Source organism: Ipomoea nil, unplaced genomic scaffold (genome assembly GCF_001879475.1).
Source record: "Ipomoea nil cultivar Tokyo-kokei standard unplaced genomic scaffold, Asagao_1.1 scaffold3192, whole genome shotgun sequence".
NCBI classification, from domain to species: Eukaryota; Viridiplantae; Streptophyta; class Magnoliopsida; order Solanales; family Convolvulaceae; genus Ipomoea; species Ipomoea nil.
In genome coordinates, this window is record NW_017619620.1 from 236687 (window position 1) to 256970 (window position 20284).

General features: G+C 44.4%; 1 protein-coding gene across 1 annotated transcript; it reads left to right on the forward strand.

Annotated features, from left to right (window-relative positions):
• Positions 1 to 317: 317 nt before the first annotated feature.
• Positions 318 to 12751, forward strand: LOC109168165. The gene is made up of 4 exons (XM_019317207.1): positions 318 to 323; positions 580 to 946; positions 2098 to 2160; positions 12712 to 12751. The coding sequence occupies exons 1-4, from the start codon at positions 318 to 320 to the stop codon at positions 12723 to 12725; spliced, it is 450 nt and encodes a 149-aa protein (XP_019172752.1). The 3' UTR covers positions 12726 to 12751.
• The last annotated feature ends 7533 nt before the right edge of the window (positions 12752 to 20284 follow it).

Genomic DNA, 20284 nt, shown 5'->3' on the forward strand with positions numbered 1-20284 from the left:
AAATCCGTAGCTAATATTTGGCGGCAAACTTTGGTGCCAAAATTAGAGACAAATTAGCAACGGATTAGTGACGGCATTTTCGCGGGGTTACTTCGTTATTTTAATTGCTACAACCTAGCGACGGATAGAAGTATCCGTCGCTAGATACTACAACCGAAATGTGTTTTTGGTTATATAGTAGCGACGGATGTAAAAATCCGTCGCTATCTAGCTACGGATTTAAAAATCCATCGCTAGATAGCTACGGGTGTATAAATCCGTCGCTACCTAACTAAATTTATGTAACGCGAGTTTTATAGAATATGTTAACGACGGAAATGCTGGTCCGTCGCTATGATTATTAAGGGGATATTAACATATATAATATAGTGACGGATATTCTTCCGTTGCTAAACTTTTTTTTTTCGGTTTAACATTCATAATCTAGCGACGGATATTTTTCCGTCGCTAAGGTTATGTATTGGATTTTAATTTTTAACATATATGTAATGAATTTTTAACATATATATATTTACCGATGGATAATAGATGCCGTTGCTAACTTCACTTAGAATTGCATTCCATCGCTTAGAACCCTAGCTACCACTCAGACAGACGATATATCGCTTTAGACCGAAGACTTCCCCGCCGCTCCCATCGCTCAGACGACCACCGACCACCGCCCACCGCTCGTTGCCTCCCACCGCCGACCGGTCGCTGCCTCCCACCGCCCACCCCCCACCGCGTCTGCGACAGTACTCGGCGGTTCTTACTCGGCCATCTCCCTGCGACAGTATCGGTCTCCACCGGTGTAGAATTCCCTCCTCCGGTGGTTCTGCCTATTCCGGTCTCCGTACTCGGCCTTCTCCCTATTCCGGTCTCCGTACTCCGGTGGAATTCCCCCCTCCGGCAAAAGGCAGTCCGACTCCAGTTGTCATATCTCTGTTCGGCTTCATAGCGACTCCAGGTAATTCATTACGCCATTGAATTTAGCTGATAGATTGCGGTAGAGTTAAATTCCTTAATTTTTCTTTGTTGTTTCTTTTTGGGATTTTGTCTGTTTATTTGTTGGTTAAGTTTTTCTACTCGGTTGAATCTGAGTAGTAATTTAAAATTGGGAACCAATTTCACAGGGTTGAGATGGAGTCAAAGCTCATATTTCAATTAATTTACCTAATAATTCCTGGAATAAAAACAATTTTTTTTAAAAAAAAAGATGAATTATGTAATTTATTGGAATGGTTCACTGTGAGGTTGAATTGAAGTTCTCTGTGCTCTAGGTTTATGAAACTTTAGTTCTGTAGATTGATGGTGGTGAATGTAACAATATGATCTGTTGGCTTGAAGATGATTGCTCATTGGTTTTATCTGGTGTATATTGTTAATTATTTCCAAAATAAGAGCTGGGGCATGGATACACCCTTTAATTTTCAAAGGTTTTATCTGGTATAAATTGTTGCATTACTTCCAAAATAAGAGCGGGGCATGGATACACCCTTGAATTTATTTGCTATGGCTCACCACTTTTTAAGCAAAATATCTTTTTTCCTTCTTTATCTATTGTGCCCGTTGGCTGTTGAAAGGATCCATTAATTTCATTCTTTTTCATTCTTGGTACTAATTTGCTTGAGATGGCAACTTCTTTTTTACTCCGTCCATCCCATTTGGGAGAAGACTTGTAAGAGGTTGGTTAATTAGCGTATTGAAAAAATGAAAAGATCTAAGTAGCCATGTAAGTTATATATTCTTTAACAACATATTTGGTTCACATAATGAATTTTAGAAGAACAAAAGTCCTATTGAATAGGAAATGGAATATGCAAAGAATAGAATAGGAATTCTATTCATTGTTTGGTTTGTGGAAGGGGGATTTCATTGCATTTTGTAAGATCAATGATCAACAATAAATATTAGTACATTTTGCCGTGAAAATAAAATCAAACTAGTGTAATATAATTTGCAGACATGCATTTATAATTAATTAATTTAAACATATGATCATATATAATTAAATAAATAATATTTTGATTGGTTTTCATTATCAATCCCCTCTATTTTTGGTCTCCACTTACTCATTATAAAGAATTTTAAATTGGTTTCTTTTTATTTGTTCCTTAGTGCTTCAAATCCCACTGTCTGGGCTGCTCAAGAAAGCCAAAGAAAATCTGAAATTTGCCAGAGGTGAGCTCTTGTCTTCATCTATAAGCTGCTACCAAATTTGCTTTAAAGTTGTCTTTATTTATTTATTTATTTATTTTTGGTAATTCTGTTTTCTTAAATATGATGCCATTTTGCTACAAGGATAATGTAGGTTTTTATTTTTGATGTATGAAAATATGCATGCTTCATTATTTGAATGTCTTTATTTGGATGCATGATTTTTTTTTTAAATGAAATGTAGCATTGAAATAGGTGATAAATACAATGACTTCAAATCGTCATTGGATGTATAGACGAATGAGAAATGGTCTTCTCACTCAGGAGTTTTTGGGTGGTCTTGAAACTTTCATCCAATTTGCGACTAGTCAACATAGTTGGATGGACGGGGAAAGAATTAGGTGTCCATGTACTCAGCGCAAGTGTCAAAACACCAAGTTTTTAGATGTGCCTACCGTGAAATACCACTTAGCAAAATATGGATTTGTATCGGACTACTATGTTTGGCGCTTCCATGGCGAAAGAATTGTGAGGGTAGATGTTGATCAAAATGTTGGTGGCCCATCTCAAATGGCTAGTGAAGAAGCATCTAATACTTACCACACAATGGTTATGGATGCTGCTGGTCCTCAATTTAATGTGGATGAAATAGAAGAATCGCCAAATATAAGAAATAAGTTGTACGGACGAAGTGAAAGATGCCTAATTTATTATGTGAAATGGCTCAAGTTTGAATCTCACCATCAACAATTTTACAAGGTAAAATTTGAGAAGCCAAAATTAATTAAGTCTGATGAAGTTGGGCGCTAGTTTGGCTTTGGGCGTAGTGCAGGCGATTTCATAGGAATTGAAATTGGGAGCTAGTTTCAGAGAGCAAGTTTCACATGGGATCCAATTGAGGTTGTAGTATAGGATCCAATGCATGAATTGATAATTGAGGTTGTAGTATGGGATGCAATTTCAAATTGGGGACCGATTCAAAGAAAAGGGGACCGATTCAAAGAAAACAAATTGAATTGAGATGAAATTCAATACCAGGAGAAGTCTGGGAGCCAATTTCGAAGTCAAAGTCATTAATTCAAATTGGGAAGCATCTGAAAGCACTAGGAGTAGATTGGGAGCCAATTACAAGTCAAAGTCAATTGGGGCCAATTATAAAGGAGAAATTCAAATTGGGTGCCAATTACAAGTCAATTGCAATTGAGTGTTAATTACAAAGGAGAAATAAGTCAAAGTCAAGTCAAAGTCAATTGGGGCCAATTACAAAGGAGAAATTCAAATTGGGTGCCAATTACAAGTCAATTGCAATTGAGTGTTAATTACAAAGGAGAAATAAGTCAAAGTCAATTGGGGCCAATTACAAAGGAGAAATTCAAATTGGGTGCCAATTACAAGTCAATCAATTGGAGCCAATTACAAAGGAGAAATTCAAATTGGGTGCCAATTACAAGTCAATTGCAATTGAGTGTTAATTACAAAGGAGAAATAAGTCAAAGTCAATTGGGGCCAATTACAAAGGAGAAATTCAAATTGGGTGCCAATTACAAGTCAATTGCAATTGAGTGTTAATTACAAAGGAGAAATTCAAATTGGGAGGAAGTTCAAAGCCAGTTTGAAGTCTGAGAACACCCAGACGTGAGAATGAAGAAGATGAAGATGAACTTACAGTGAAAATATTCTCACAAGGAAAAATACTACTTTAACTAGTATGAGATTAAATTGAAGAATATTTTTTAAATCCCAAAGATACAAGGACCACTTCAGAGCTAATCAGAGAAGCCGTTCTACACCCAGATATTCCAACTCAACGTAAAACTAGAGGAATATCAGATGAAGTTTGGGAAACCATTCGCATGAAGTTCAAGCTCTCAAACGGCTAGCTTATCCTTTCTGACATCTTTGCAGAAGATAAGATAAGATCTCTGACAAAAAGATACAAGTTTTCAAAAATGAGATCATCTCTTTCCAACGGACAGATCCTCATTACCAGCTATAAAATGATGAAGATATGAAGACTTGAAGATAACGAACTCATCAAAGGGGAACGAATAGAGCATAGAGCAAGATATACGAACTCATCAGAGCTTAAAAGAGCAAAGAGCTAAAATCTCATTTGGTACAGAGCATACCAAAAATCTTCAAGTGAGAAGTGAGAAAAGAAAAAGAACTCAGAGAGCTTCAAGAGAAAAATATTCTGAGAGTTCTTAAACAGAGCAAAGCAGAGCATAAAAATCAAGTGCTTTACTTGATACACTCAAAAAGAGAAAACACTCAGAGCATTCAAGAGAAATCATTCCAGAGTGTTTATCTTCATCATTGAAGATCAACTACAGGTCTCAGAAGTTGGAAGCAAGACAACACTTGTTTTGGAGCAAAATAAGAAAAGGGAGGAAAGTAGCACGGAGCTGTGAAATCCTGGATTGTCACACGGAGCTGTGAGATCCGAAGCAGCAGTGTCGGAGGCACTGGGCGTGATTAGTGCGGGCTTTGTGATCAAAGCACTAGATCACGGGATACGTTTCTACCGGAGTGTGGAAGACGGGGGGAAAGTAACGCGGAGTCGTGAAATCCTGGGATAGTAGCGCGGCGACGTGAAACTCGAAGCAACAGTGTGGTGTCACTGGGCGTGATTAGTGCGGGCTTTGTGATCAAAGCACTAGATCACGGAAATTCATTGTATCTTGGAACCAAGAAGTGGTGGATATAGTGAATTGCTCTGGGAGATAAGAGCAAGTTGAGTAGGAGGATTACACCACCTCGCGAACCACTATAATTGTCTTGTGTTCTTTACTGCTTTCTTTACTTACTGCTCTTTACTTAATTGCTCTATACGAGATATACTGCTCACACAATCTCACACACACTTTATGTTTATTTATTTCCGCTGTGCACCATACTCTAACAATCTATTTAAGAGTTTTGGTTTATCTCTGGCTTAGCAATTGTTGTGCTGTGCGAAAAAGTTTGAAAGTCTATTCACCCCCCCCTCTAGACTTTCACCTTACCTCTTTTGGGACCAACAAGACAAAAGTGTTCTTACATATATGTTAGATGTACTTGTCCCTCCTCCCCGATCACCGTGCCATATCCATTTTGTATAACTTAGATTAATTCCATCACAAATTAGATGATTATATATGTCGTCTGCATTAATTTTCTTAGATTACAACACTTCTTATAAGGACAAAAAAAAAACCCCATTATTATTCGGAAGACGACGTTTTGCAAAGTCTATGATGGAATAATATACTATGCCATATAATGTTACTCAAAGAGGAGAAGTCATGCATGACTAGAAAGAAGGGAGGATTAAGGGAAGTTACAACTACACAAATGATATTATTTAAAGACTCCGAGCTGCAAACAAATGACTCAGGCCAGTCTCAAATAAGAACCTCTCTTCTACCCCTTCTATTCCATGGCCATGGCCACCTATGTACTACACCTACAACCTATAATAAAGAATTTTGGCTTGGCTTAGTGTAACACCCCACTTTTCTTAAACTTATATACAGTTCTAAAACCAAAATCAAGATAAACTAAATAGCGGATAAACAAACTTAAATAACAAACTAGTGGGAATGTCACCGTCACAACGACCTCTCCACGGTGATTTCACATGCTAAGGAGAGAACTAAGTCATTAGTCGAACTAACATTAAAATCACTTAATTAAAATCACTTGGGGGAAAGAAACACCCCGGTGTCTATCACCAAACATAATTAACATAAGTTTACAATCCATCATCATAACATCATAAAAGTAAATGGAGTTTAGACTATTAGATCTACTAAACTAGTCTAACTCGATCAACTCTCAAACGCTGGGCCCACCTGAAAGGGGTTTGGAAAATAGACAAGTAGAAAACACCCGTTAGCACGAAGCTAAGTATAACTCCACTCAACCCTGTAAAATACTACAGTATATAATTTGGAAAAACATTTAATTCACATTCTCAATTTAAGCAATCTCAATCACTTAGACAAAACCTTATTATAAACCACAAAGCTTTCTATATGCTCACAACCAAAAATATCAATAGGTATACTTTAGCGATATCAAACCTAACAACATGCTCATACTAATGCATACTTAACATAACAAATCACAATCCTGTATACCCTTTCAATAACAATCTCATGCCAACACATAACTTAACAAACAATTTCATCCTATCAAACAATAAGAAATTATTCTCATGCTTTCAAGTTCTCATCATGTAAACTAGATATACATCAATACGCAACTAAGGCAATCATACTCAATACACAATCCCGGGTAATCATTCTCAATATGCAATCTAGTGCAAACATTCTCATTATGCAATCTCGTGCAATACTATACTCAAACGCAATCTCGTGCAAACATTCTCATTATGTAACCTCGTGCAATACTATACTGAAATGCAATCTCGTGCAAAAATTCTCATTATGCAATCTCGTGCAATACTATACTCAAATGCAATCTCGTGCAAACATTCTCATTATGCAATCTCGTGTAATACTATACTCAAACGCAATCTTGTGCAAACATTCTCATTATGTAATCTCGTGCAATACTATACTCAAATGCAATCTCGTGCAAACATTCTCATTATGCAATCTCGTGCAATACTATACTCAAATGCAATCTCGTGCAAACATTCTCATTATGCAATCTCGTGCAATACTATACTCAAATGCAATCTCGTGTAATACTATACTCAAATGTAATAAGATACTACTCCCTCTGTCCCATTTTATGTAATACGGGAGCGCGCTAGAACCGGAGCGTAGAAGTAGAGTAGTTTCCCTTTCGGCCTGCGTGCCATATTATGCATTGTGTTTCATTAGATATTAGTTAGACCGCCTGTGCACCTGGGTTCTCCAGCCCAGGTGTGGCATAGCACCCCGTACACTTATGATATACTTTGGGATGTAATGAGATATCACCTTTATTATATAAGCTTAAAATGTCTTGAAAATCTGGGGTGTTACAGTTGGTATCAGAGCCTAAGTTTGACCCTAGGAAAAGACTCTTAAGACCGGACTTTAGGACGTTAGGCTTGAGCTCTAAGTACCTAGGAACATAGGACTCAGGAATCTTAGGACGCGCGGTGAGATTGTGAACCCTACACATAACTTCCCTACACGTTGCCCTTCCCCATTCTAAAACCCTTCCCCACTTATCACTTCACCAGAAGTGCGTCGAACTCTAACTTAACATTCTTATAAACACTGACCAGAAAGATGATAGCATGGCACCGAACAGAAGGCAATCAAGGACTCCGGAACCCGCCACCAACGACCCCTTGACCCAAACCCTACAGCAACTAACACAAGTCGCGCAGGCGTTAAGCGACGCGGCCATTCGCAACGCCAGGCCCCCACCGCCTCCGGTGAATACAAACTCTGACGTCGCTCGACAAGTCTCGAATCACCGACCACCCACGTTCTTCGGAGAAGAAGACCCCGCAGTCCTGGAGGAATGGATTCGGACTCTTGACAAGATTCTAGGGGTAGTAGAATGCCCAGAGGAGCGTCGTGTAGAAATAGCCTCGTTCTACTTCGGACACGAGGCCGACCTCTGGTGGATCCACGAAGGACCCACCCATCGACAAGAACCAGGGTTCAACTGGGAAAGCCTCAAGGCACAATTACGCGAACGGTTCTACCCAACCCACATAAAAGCATCCATGTATGAAGAGTTCCTTCATCTAAAGCAAGGGACAGCCACCGTCGTGGAGTACCATAAACGATTCCTCGAACTGGCACGCTTCGCACCCGAACTTGTCCCCACCGAGGTGACCAAGGTAGAAAGATTCGTATCGGGCCTCAACTTCGAAGCCCGGAAGGCGCTAGTAGTAAGTAGACCCCGGACCCTCAACGAGGCTTACGTCAGTGCCGCGAACCTCTATCGGATCCAACTACTTCAACGCGGAGCCCAGGAACAAATGCGAAGAAGGAACACCGGAAGTGGGGCACCACCGGCGAAAAGAACAAGGAACGACATCGGCACGAGATTAAACAACCCGACTAACCCAAGACCGCCCCCGGGAAGCAACGAAGCGAACCCAAGAAACTTTCCTTGCCCGAGATGCAACAAAAGTCACAGAGGCAAGGACTGCGCAGGCAACCCATGGCGATGCTTCAACTGCGGGGAGGAAGGACACAAGGCCTTCCAATGCACTCGGCCCCAAGGACCGCGTCCCACCACCACAGGCCAACACGGGGGTACCGGTCACCAAGGGGGCTACGGCGCTCCCGGAAAAGTATTCGTCATGAGCCGAACGCAAGCCGACCTCGGAAACGAAGAAGGACTAGAAGGGGAAAACCCAATCCCTGAAGACGAGGACCATACGGACCCCGCCGAAGAAAACCCCGAAAGTGAATTCTGTCTAGGATAAGCCATCACCCCCTTGTAACCGCCCCCTGTATCGTATAGGCCAGTTATTTAGTTTAATTACTTCGGGAGCATTATGTCTACTTAGCTAGCTACTTAGAAAGTATTATGAATAAAGATTCCTTTTCGTTCAAGAGTAAAACACAAGTTATGCCATCCACCCAACCCTTCCTCGCTAAAAGACGAAACAAGGAAAAGACAAGGAGGACCACACCACCAAGAAATGCCCAATGTCACCATTAGGAATTAAACTCTAGACCTCACATTTACAAGTCCAAGTCCCAACCACTAAGCCATGAGTGTTTCTTGAAACCTTAAGGGGACACTCCTTTGTTAAACCCCTCTAAATCCTTAAAACCCACAAAACCCCCAAATCAAAAACCCTTCTTCTACCTACTTCTTCTTCTTCTTCTTCTTCTTCTTCTCTCTCTCCCTCTCCCCACACCCTCTCCTCCTCCCTCTCGCATACCCCACTGCCCCACCACAGCCACCATCTCCCACCGACGCCGCCACCGCCCGGACGCACCCCGGCAGAGCCGCTCGCCTCGCCGCCGTCCAGACCGAGCCGCCGGAGACCACCCGCCAACCGCCCGGAGTTCGCCCAGCCGAGACCCGCTGCCGCCTCCACCCGAACGCCACTCCCACGCCACCTCCCCCTCGTCGTGAACCCCACCTCGCCGCCGCCTCAACGCCCGCCGGAAAAACACGCCGGAGCGCTGCCCACCTCGCCGGAGACGCGCCGGAAAATCCACCGGAAAAGTACCACCTTTCGCGATGCCAAAGAAACCTCTCGGAATCCGCACCCCGGAGTGGAACAATGCCGATTACACCGTGATCGGAGGTAAAGCACTTGAACCCGACCAATTCTCTCCGGAATTGGTTGATATGCTTAAACACCAAGGACTTTTAGATACGTATCTCACCATCAAAGGGGATACGTACCCCGAATTGGTGAAGGAGTTCTATCAACACCTTGTAGCCACCAAACGGGGTGACAAGGTAGAAATCACCACCAAAGTCCGCGGCAAGGAAATTGTGCTTTCCGAAGGCCGTTTGGCCAAGCTCTTGAAATTGACCACCACGGGTGTGTCCGACTACGACCGGAAGGGGTGGATTGGCACCCAAACTACGGGATACAAGGACTATCTCGGGTACTTACTCGGGAAAGAGGATGGGTTCACCTCGGCCACCCGACCAAACCGGAAATGGCTATCGGCGGAGCAAAAGATATTGGTTATGATTGTAACCGATAGCCTCTTGCCCACCAATAACAAGAGCAAGGATGTGGGAAGCTTGGAATGCACCTTTGCGTATCTCCTAAAACATAAAATCAAGTTCAACCTGCCGGCACTCATGCTAAAGCACATAGAGTTCTGCAAAACAAACAACCGGCTTAGCCTACCTTACGGGATGATCCTAAGTTGGATCATGGAGAAAAAGGGGGTAGACCTAAGTCACACCGAGGTCAAAACCGCCAATGGCATGGTTTTCAATGCCCAAAACCTCCGCCGCAACGACATCTACTACACCGAGGGAGGATATTATCTCACCCTCGAAGAAATTTGCCAAAAACCCGAAGAGGAACGTAGGGAATTGGTTGATCGATTGGACATCTCCAACAAAAAGCTCAAGCGAGCCATGCAAGATTGCGGAGGTACGGAGGGAAATGAGGGACAAGAAGAGGAAGACGGGCCTAACCCGTCAGTGCACCCACAGCCAGGAGGGAACCCGAGGGGACAAAGCGAGGGTTCGGTCAACGAACGCATACTCGCCCAGCTCGACCGGCAGAATCAAATCATGGAAGAAGGGTTCTCATCCTTGATTCGCACCACACGCGCACTCGATCAAAGGGTAGCAGCGATCGAGGCCGCCTTGGGCACTCGCGGTGCATCCAGTTCCAGCGCAGGAAACCGAGGTACAACTGAAAAATTCTCTATCACAACACCATCAAAAGTTCAGCCTACCCCAAGCCAAGACAAACGTAAGGCCGCAACCCTAATCAGGAGGCTGAGCTACGAGGTGTCTAGGGGTGAAAGGATGGACTATAACACCGGGCTTCGGGGACGAAGCCCCTTGTAAGGGGGGGAGAGTGTAACACCCCGTGTTGCGGCCCCTAAAACCATTTAATTAATTAATCAATAGCCCAAGAGAAAGAATAAATCATAATGATTAATTAGGGAAAAAGGCCCACCATAGTCCATGGGCCCTCATATATATATACCCAACCCCTAAACCCAATCCTTAGTTCCGAAAGAAATAGAATTAGCAAGCCTATAGTATTAATTCCTAATTAGGACTCCTAAATATATAAATAAGGGACTTAGGAGACACCTAGAACCTCCCACACGCTTAAACGCCCCACCTCCCCAACAGAGCTCCAAGAATTCCCTTAGAAGAAAGCAAGAAAGTTTAAAGAAAGACCCTTCATAGCCAAGGAACTAATTAAGGCTAAGAGGTAACCCATGTCTCAACAAAACCTATTTTTATAGCTATGATTTCCCCTTAGGGTTTCCCCCATATGATTGTAAATGGCGAATTACTATGATTATTATTAATGTTGATTTAATGATTCCATGGGGAATCTTCATAATCTTGATATTGGGAGTTTCTTGATAATTATGATGTTCTTGATGATTAATTGGGATTTTGATGATTATGTGTTGTTCTTGATGATTATGATGTTCTTGATGATTAATTGGTATCCTTGATGATTATGTGTTGTTCCTACCGAATCTTGCAATTAGAAGACGAACCGTATTCTTGTTGATATAAAAGTGATTAGAACCCTAGGTTGTATCGTATGATCTTATTCTTGGACTATCAGGTGGGAAATCGCATGTTTGGGTGTGGATTATGTTTAGGAAAGCATGATAGGCCATGTGTCGTTCGTTTCCCGTATTTGATCCGTTAATTGTCTACTTGTTGTCGTTAATTGCGTTGTAAAGTGTCTAAGCATGGTTTCGGGTTCCACATCGGTTCCCGGGGCGAAAAGTGATGAAAAGAGTCAGTGGGGGGTAGGGGACCCGCCACCTACCCGCGGCATTCTCGGGCAGCTCCGGCAACGGGCAGCCGGCGGGCGGGCAGCTGCCCGCCGGGCACCCGCTGCCCGTAACAGTGACAGCCGGCGGGCAGCCGGCGGGTGGACCCCCACCCACCGGCTACCCGCTGGAATCTCACCCCACCCGGGACCTCGGCCTCCCCGTTTGATGTTTCCCCGACCCCCGTGGTGTCCCAACGGACCCCGTTTGTCGTGCCTATGTCTAGTTGATGTTTCGGGTACCGTTCGTAGGTTTATAAGTCTGTTATATCGCATGCTAGATGAATTGGTATCCTATTGACCTAGGTGAAGGAAGTATGAACCCCTTAGGACTACTCTTAGTATGTGATGGATCACGCATAGGTTTGTTATATGCTTTACCCCCTTCCCAATGTGTAAACGTGGGTTGCATGTGCTTGCTATGTGTTATGTGTGCGTGCCACCCCAATTCGGTTGCGATCGGATTGGTTATCCTGAGCTGCGGTTCAGAAGCTGGCTGCGGTCAGATTGGTATTCCTGGCTGCGGTCAGATGACATTCTCTTGGGCTGCGGTCCACCGTTTGGTTGCGATCAAACGTTTCTATACGAGCTGCGGTTCGTCCTTTATCCTGGCTGCGGTCAGATGACACTCTCTTGGGCTGCGGTCCACTGTTTGGTTGCGATCAAACATTATGATGAGCTGTGGTTCATCGGTCGGTTGCGATCGACCTCCCCGTGTTGCGATACGGGGCATGGTGCTGCGGGGCTATGTCAGAGCTATATGCGTTGACCCTCATGTATGGGCATGCGATCGGTCCCGTGGCGCCAACAATGTGCATTATGTGTGTGATATGGACGGGTTGTGACTATGATGCCTTGGGATGTGACTATGGGTTTCATATTGGGGATTGTTTATGATGGGATTATGATTACCGTTTATGCCTTGTTGTAACTGCTTTATCTATTGTGAAATGCTTATGCTTGCTATGTCTACTGCTGGCGTCTAGCCTTAACTGTTGAGTCATTCCCGGTTTAAAAGCTAGAGTTCGTAGGATATATCTTCATGCTCATAATGGTTTTCGTATATCTATATATATATATCTCTATATGTATTGTATTTCAACGCGTTGGAGTGGGTTACCAGCATCTCTCGCTGAACAGATATATTTGGCTTTCAGGCACAGAGGACTAGAGCACGGGAGCGCGCTAGAACCGGAGCGTAGAAGTAGAGTAGTTTCCCTTTCGGCCTGCGTGCCATATTATGCATTGTGTTTCATTAGATATTAGTTAGACCGCCTGTGCACCTGGGTTCTCCAGCCCAGGTGTGGCATAGCACCCCGTACACTTATGATATACTTTGGGATGTAATGAGATATCACCTTTATTATATAAGCTTAAAATGTCTTGAAAATCTGGGGTGTTACAGTCCCCTACCCCCACCTACCCCCCACTGACTCTTTTCATCACTTTTCGCCCCGGGAACCGATGTGGAACCCGAAACAATGCTTAGACACTTTACAACGCAATTATCAACAACAAGTAGACAATTAACGGATCAAATACGAACGGCACATGGCCTATCATGCTTTCCTAAACATAATCCACACCCAAACATGCGATTTCCCATCCGATAATCCAAGAATAAGGTCATACGATACAACCTAGGGTTCTAATCACTTTTATATCAACAAGAATACGGTTCGTCTTCTAATTGCAAGATTCGGTAGGAACAACACATAATCATCAAGGATACCAATTAATCATCAAGAACATCATAATCATCAAGAACAACACATAATCATCAAAATCCCAATTAATCATCAAGAACATCATAATTATCAAGAAACTCCCAATATCAAGATTATCAAGATTCCCCATGGAATCATTAAATCAACATCAATAATAATCATAGTAATTCGCTATTTACAATCATATGGGGGAAACCCTAAGGGGAAATCATAGCTATGAAAATAGGTTTTGTTGAGACATGGGTTACCTCTTAGCCTTAATTAATTCCTTAGCTATGAAGGATCTTTCTTTAAGCTTTCTTGCTTTCTTGATTTCTTCTAAGGGAATTCTTGGAGCTCTCCTGGGGTGGTGGGGCGTCTAGGCGTGTGGGGGTTCTAGGTGCTCCCTAAGTTCCCTATTTATAGATCCAAGGGTTTATTTAGAGTTTAATCCTATTGGGGTTAGGGGTTGGGTTTGTATATTTGGGCCCATGGCTATGGTGGCCTTTTTCCCTAATTGATCATTATAATTTATTCTTTCTCCTAGGTTATTAATTAATTAATTAATCAGTTGGTTTTAGGATTCGTAACACGGGGTGTTACAGTGCTATTATGTGCTATAATGTGTTATGTGATGCATGATTCCCAAATTTGGTTCCGATCAAATTGGCTATACGGGCAGTTAGATGGGTTGAGAACCATACCAACTGTTAACCAGGCCGGTTGCGATCGGTCAGGTATATAAATATTATATAGGGCTGCGGTCCCCTGTTTGGCTACTTATGAGTTGCGGTTCATTCTCCTGGATGCGGTCAGTGATTCACTTCTTGGGCTGCGGTCCACATGGGCCTCGGCGCTATGACCCACCGGACCTGAACGCGCCAGGACGGTGTGTAGGGCCAATATGCCGAGGAAGGCTGTAGTCCACCGATCCGAGTAATCGGGGCGGTGTGTAGGGCTACGGTTGGCTGCGACCCACCGAGTGATGGGACGACGGTTTGCAGGGCCATAATCTCCGAGGATCTTCGCCCACCGACTGAGTATAGCTCCGCGGTGTGTCGGGCTTGATCTGCTATGGTCCACCGGCGTACCCATCGACGGTGTGTAGGGTCGTAAGTCCCCCCTTGAAAAGGGGATTGCGGTCCACCGACTGGGTGCGTTAGCGGTGTGTAGGATCGTGGTCCGACGTTGAGTTCGTCAGCGGTTCTCAAAGGGTTGGTTGCGATCAACTCTCCTCATACCGCGGTACTGAGATAGGGTGCTGCGGGGCCATGTTAATGCTATAGGCATTAACCCTCATGTTCGGGGCATGCGATTGGTCCCGTGGCGCCATCAACGATTATGTGTTATGAATGACGATTGAATGATGATGTTATTTGGAAATTTGGAAAGTGTTCTGTGACCTTGGATGCATATTCCTTATGACGTTATCTCTACTTAACTATTTAATGTTGATTGATGAGCTTATCCCTATTTGCTGAGTCTATTTCTGGTTTTAAAACTAGTGTCTCTTAAGTATATATCTTCCTGCTTCGAAATGATTTTCGTATATCTATATATATATCTATCTATAATGTATTTCAACGCGTTGGAGTGGGTTACCACCATCTCTCGTTGAACAGATATATTTGGCTTTCAGGCACAGATGAGTAGACACTGGAGCGCGCTAGAGATTTGGAGCGTAGAGTGGATAGTTTCCTTTTCGGCCTGCGTGCCATGCTTATGTATTGACACTATTGAGGATTTTAGTTAGTTAGCCTGTGCACCTGAGTTCTCTAGCTCAGGTGTGGCATAGCACCCCATACTCTTATGTTATGTTTTTGGGATTTAATGAGAATTTATCTTTATTATATAAGTCTTAAAAGTTGAAAAATTTCGGGGTGTTAAAGTTGGTATCAGAGCCTAAGTTTGACCCTTGGATAAGACTCTTAAGACCAAGACCTTAGGACATTAGGCTTAAAACACTAGGAGTTCAGTAAAGATAGGATTTAGGCGTCTAAGAACACAGGAATTAGGAATATTAGGACACGCAGTGAGATTGTGAGCCTGCCCATCATCACGTAACCTTCCCCTCATCCCTCATTAATTTAAAGAACTCCCCTTCGCTTATCACACCAAGGTAAGGGTATGACACTCTAACTCAAACGTTGCTATAAACATTGACTCTATAGATCAACACCACGATACCAACCATAAGACAATCAAGGACCCCGGAACCCGCTGCACAAGACCCCCTGGCTCAAACCCTACAAAAATTAACCCAAGTCGCCCAAACATTAAGCGACGTAGCTCTCCGCAACAACCGACCACCACCAAACACAAACTCAGAAGTCGCCCGACAAGTCTTGAACCATAGGCCACCCACTTTCTCGGGAGAAGAAGATCCCGCCATCCTCAAGGAATGGATACGGACCTTCGACAAAATCCTGGGATTGGTAGAATGCCCAGAAGAGCGTCGTGTAGAGATAGCCTCGTTCTACTTCGAACACAAAGCAGACCTTTGGTGGATCCACGAAGGACCCACTTACAGGCAAGAACCAGGATTCAACTGGAAAAATCTGAAAACACGCCTGCGAGAACGATTCTACCCAACACACATAAAAGCCTCTATGCACGAAGAGTTCTTCCACCTAAAACAAGGAACGACTACCATCACAGAATACCATAAACGATTCCTTGAACTGGCACGCTTCGCACCAGAGTTAGTCCCCACAGAATCAACTAAAATAGAAAGGTTTGTATCGGGCCTCAACTTCGAAGCCCGGAAAGCACTAGTAGTAAGCGGACTCCGGACCCTCAATTAGGCTTACTCCAGTGCTGCCAACCTCTACCAAATCCAACTACTACAACGTGGGGTTCAAGATCAGATTCGAAAAAGGAACATAGGAGGAGGAGCGCCACCAATGAAGAGGACGAGAATTGACACCAACACAAGGCCAAACAACCCAACTGGACAAAGACCACCCCCAAGAAACAACGAAGCCAATACCGGAGGCTTCCATTGCCCAAAATGCAACCAAAGCCATAGATGCAGGGACTGCATGGAGAACCCCTTGCGGTGCTTCAACTGTGGAAAAGATGGACACAAGGCCTTCCAGTGTTTACAACCCTCGAGCTCACGTCCCATGAACATGGGCCAGCACAGAGGCACAAGCAACCAAGGGAATCATGGTGCCCCCGAAAAAGTATTCTTCATGAGCCGCACACAAGCCGAACTTGGGGACGAGGACAACCTCAACAAAGAAAACATGACCCTGGAAGACGAGGAGCACGCGAATCCACCAGAGGAAAACCAAGAAGGTGAATTCTGTTTAGGATAAACCAAGAAACCCCTTGTAACCACCCTTGTAGTAAAACTACTTGTTTTGCTTAGCCACTTCGGAATCATTTTTAAATAAAATCAAAATATTTTAACGTAAGTAGAGGAAACTAGACAACAACAAACCACAAGGAGGACCAATCAAATTCCCCACCACTAGAAGACAAAAGAAGGAAAAAGACCAGGGACACACAACAAGGAAGACTAGTGTTGCCAATGAGAATAAAACCTTCGACCTCTCACTTACAAATCAAAGCCTTAACCACTAGGCTATAAGTGTTTCTTGAAACCTCAAGGGGACACTCCCTTTTTAAGCCCCCACAAATTCCTAAAAACCCCAAAACCCCCAAATCAAAAACCCTTCTTCTTCCTCACACCCCCTCTCTCTCACCCTCACTCTCTCTCTTCCTCCGCACCCCCCACCCCAAAATCGACAACACCCCCACGAACCCGCCGGCACGCCGTCGCCACCAGCCGGTCGCCGCCCGTCAACCACCACACCGTCGACGACCACCCGCCAACACCACCCCGAGATACCGCCGTCGACACCCGGAGGTCGCCCACGTCGCACCCGGCCGCGACCCGCTGCCAAGAAACTTTCAACAACGTGCCCGACCGCCACCACAGTGCGCCACCCTCCCCCTCGCCGTCCGAACCCAACAGAAACACCGCACCACCACCGGACTCATTGCTGGAGTCTCGCCAGAAATTCGCCAGAAATTCACCGGAAAACCGTCGCCACCAAGGGAAACTTCGCAATGCCAAAGAAGCCTCTCGGAGTCCGCACCCCGGAATGGAGCAACGCCGACTACACCGTGATCGGAGGTAAAGCCCTCGAACCCGATCAATTCTCTCCGAAATTGGTCGATATGCTTAATCACCAAGGGCTTTTGGATACATATCTCATAATTAAAGGGGATACGTACCCCGAATTGGTGAAGGAATTCTATCAATATTTGGTAGCTATCAAACGAGGTGATAAGCAAGAAATCACCACTAAGGTCCGAGGCAAAGAAATCATACTTTCCGAAGGCCGCTTGGCCAAACTCTTGAAATTGACCACCATGGGTGTGTCAAACTATGACCGGAAAGGGTGGATTGATACCCAAAATATGGGGTACAAGGATTACCTCGGGTACCTACTCGGAAAAGAGGAAGGTTTCACCTCGGCCACACGGCCAAATAGGAAGTGGCTAACCGCGGATCAAAAGATATTGGTTATGATTGTGACTGACCGCCTTTTGCCCACAAATAATAAAAGCAAGGACGTGGGAGTTTAGAGTGCACTTTCGCCTATCTCTTGAAACACAAAATCAAGTTCAACCTACCGGCCCTCATGTTGAAACACGTGGAATTTTGCAAAACTAGCAACCGGCTTAGCCTACCCTACGGGATGATCCTATGTTGGATCATGGAGAAAAAGGGGGTGGATCTGAGCCACACTGAGATCAAGACCGCAAATGGCATGATTTTTAATGCCCAGAACCTCCGTCGCAATGATATCTACTACACCGAAGGGGGACAGTACATCACCCTCGAAGATATTTGCCTTAAACCCGAGGGGGAACGAAGGGAATTGGTAGATCAGTTGGACATCTCCAACAAGAAATTCAAGCGAGCAATGCAAGAATGTGGGGAACCGGGGTAAAATGAGGAACAAGAAGAAGATAGCGAGCCTAATCCACCGGCGCCCGCACAAGCAAGAGGGAACCCAAGGGGCCAAAATGAAGAATCCGTCAGCGAACGCATCCTAGCGCAACTCACCCGACAGAACCAGATCATAGACGAGGGATTCTCGTCCCTAATCCACGCAACACACGCTTTGGATCAAAGGGTGGCAACTATCGAGGCCATGTTAGGCACTCGCGGGGCGTCCAGCTCAGGAGCAGGAAACCAAGGTAGACCAAAACCCTCCAAACCACCACCCCACCAAAAATCCAGTCTACCCCAACAAAGACAACACGTAGAGCCACGTCTCCTAACGTGACGTCTCGGGGTGAAAGAATGGATCCACGCACCGGCTTCGGGGACGAAGCCTCTTGTAAGGGGGGGGGGGGGGGAGAGTGTAACACCCCGTGTTACAGATCCTAAATTAAAATCAATTAAATTATCACCATCCTGAAAAGGGAATTAAAATCCACTAATTAGCTAAAAAGGGGTCCACCATGGTCCATGGGCCCATTATCCCTAAAAGCCAACCCCTTAGTCCTATAAGAAATAGGATTAGTAAACCCATGCCACTTAGACCCTAAATAGGGCTCTTAATTATATAAATATGGACATAGGAGGCACCTAGAACTCACACCACAAATAATCTCTCACCACACAAGAAGTTCCAAGAATTCCCTTAGGAGAAATCAAGAAAGGAGAAATCTTAAAGAAAGACCCTTCATAGCCAAGGAAATTAATTAAGGCTAAGAGGTAACCCATGTCTCAACAAAACCTATTTTCTTCGCTATAATCTCCTTCCTCGGCCTCCTTCTATATGCATGTGTCTTGATTAATTCCTCTATGTTAATTGTGACATATTCTTGATGATTGATAAGATGATTTTTGTGTATTCTTGATAATCTTGATGATCTTGATGATGGAAAGAGGTTCCTTATGTTGGTTTAATGATTCTTGACAAATCTGGATATTTCTTGATATTAAAGATAAATTGTGATATTGATGATCTGGGAGGGATTAGGGCTGTAGGATGAATTGGGAATTTGTGTTGTAATGTTCTTGATTTATATTTGGGTGGGAATTCACATGTTCGGGTGTTGTTTATATTTAGAAGTCGTGATAGGAAGAGTTATATGTGATTCTTGCTTTCGATCCGTTAATTAACTACGTGGTGTCGTTGATTGTGTTTAAAAGTGTCTAAGCATGGTTTCGGGTTTCACAAAGGATCCCGGGACGAAATATTGATGAAATAGTCAGTGGGGGGTAGGGGTACCCGCCACCTACCCGCTGCCCGAAGATCACCGCCGGGCAGCGGGCAGGCGTTTGCCCGCCGGCAACCCGCTGCCGGGCAGCCGGTGGGTGATCCCTCACCCACCGGCTACCCGCTGGTTCGTGACCCCTCCCGGGTCCCCAGCTTCCCTATTTGATGTCCCCCATTCCCCGTGGCGTCCCAACGGACCCAGTTTGTCGTGCCTGAGTCTAGTTTGATGTTTCGGGTACCGTTCGTAGGATAGGTGAATCTTAGGAATTGCATTTAGTTGAATTGGTAGCCCGTTGACCTAGGTGGAAGCCGTATGAACCCCTTAGGACGATTCTTAGTATTTGATTGATCACACATAAGTTTAATTATATGTCTCCCCTCCCCAAGGTGCTATTATGTGCTATAATGTGTTATGTGATGCATGATTCCCCAATTTCGTTGCGATCAAATTGGCTATACGGGCAGTTGGATGGGTTGAGAACCATACCAACTGTTAACCAGGCCGGTTGCGATCGGTCAGGTATATAAATATTATATAGGGCTGCGGTCCACTGTTTGGCTACTTATGAGCTGCGGTTCATTCTCCTGGCTGCGGCTAGTGATTCACTTCTTGGGCTGCGGTCCACATGGGCTTCGGTGCTATGACCTACCGGACCTGAACGCGCCAGGACGGTGTGTAGGGCCAATAAGCTGAGGAAGGCTGTAGTCCACTGCTCCGAGTAATCGGGGCGGTGTGTAGGGCTACGGCTGGCTGCGACCCACCGAGTGATGGGACG

Bases quoted from the DNA above. Each gene is read 5' to 3' on its own strand.
- LOC109168165 (XM_019317207.1), top strand. The intron at 947-2,097 runs GTAATTCATTAC...TTTGTTCCTTAG, and splicing joins CGGCTTCATAGCGACTCCAG to TGCTTCAAATCCCACTGTCT.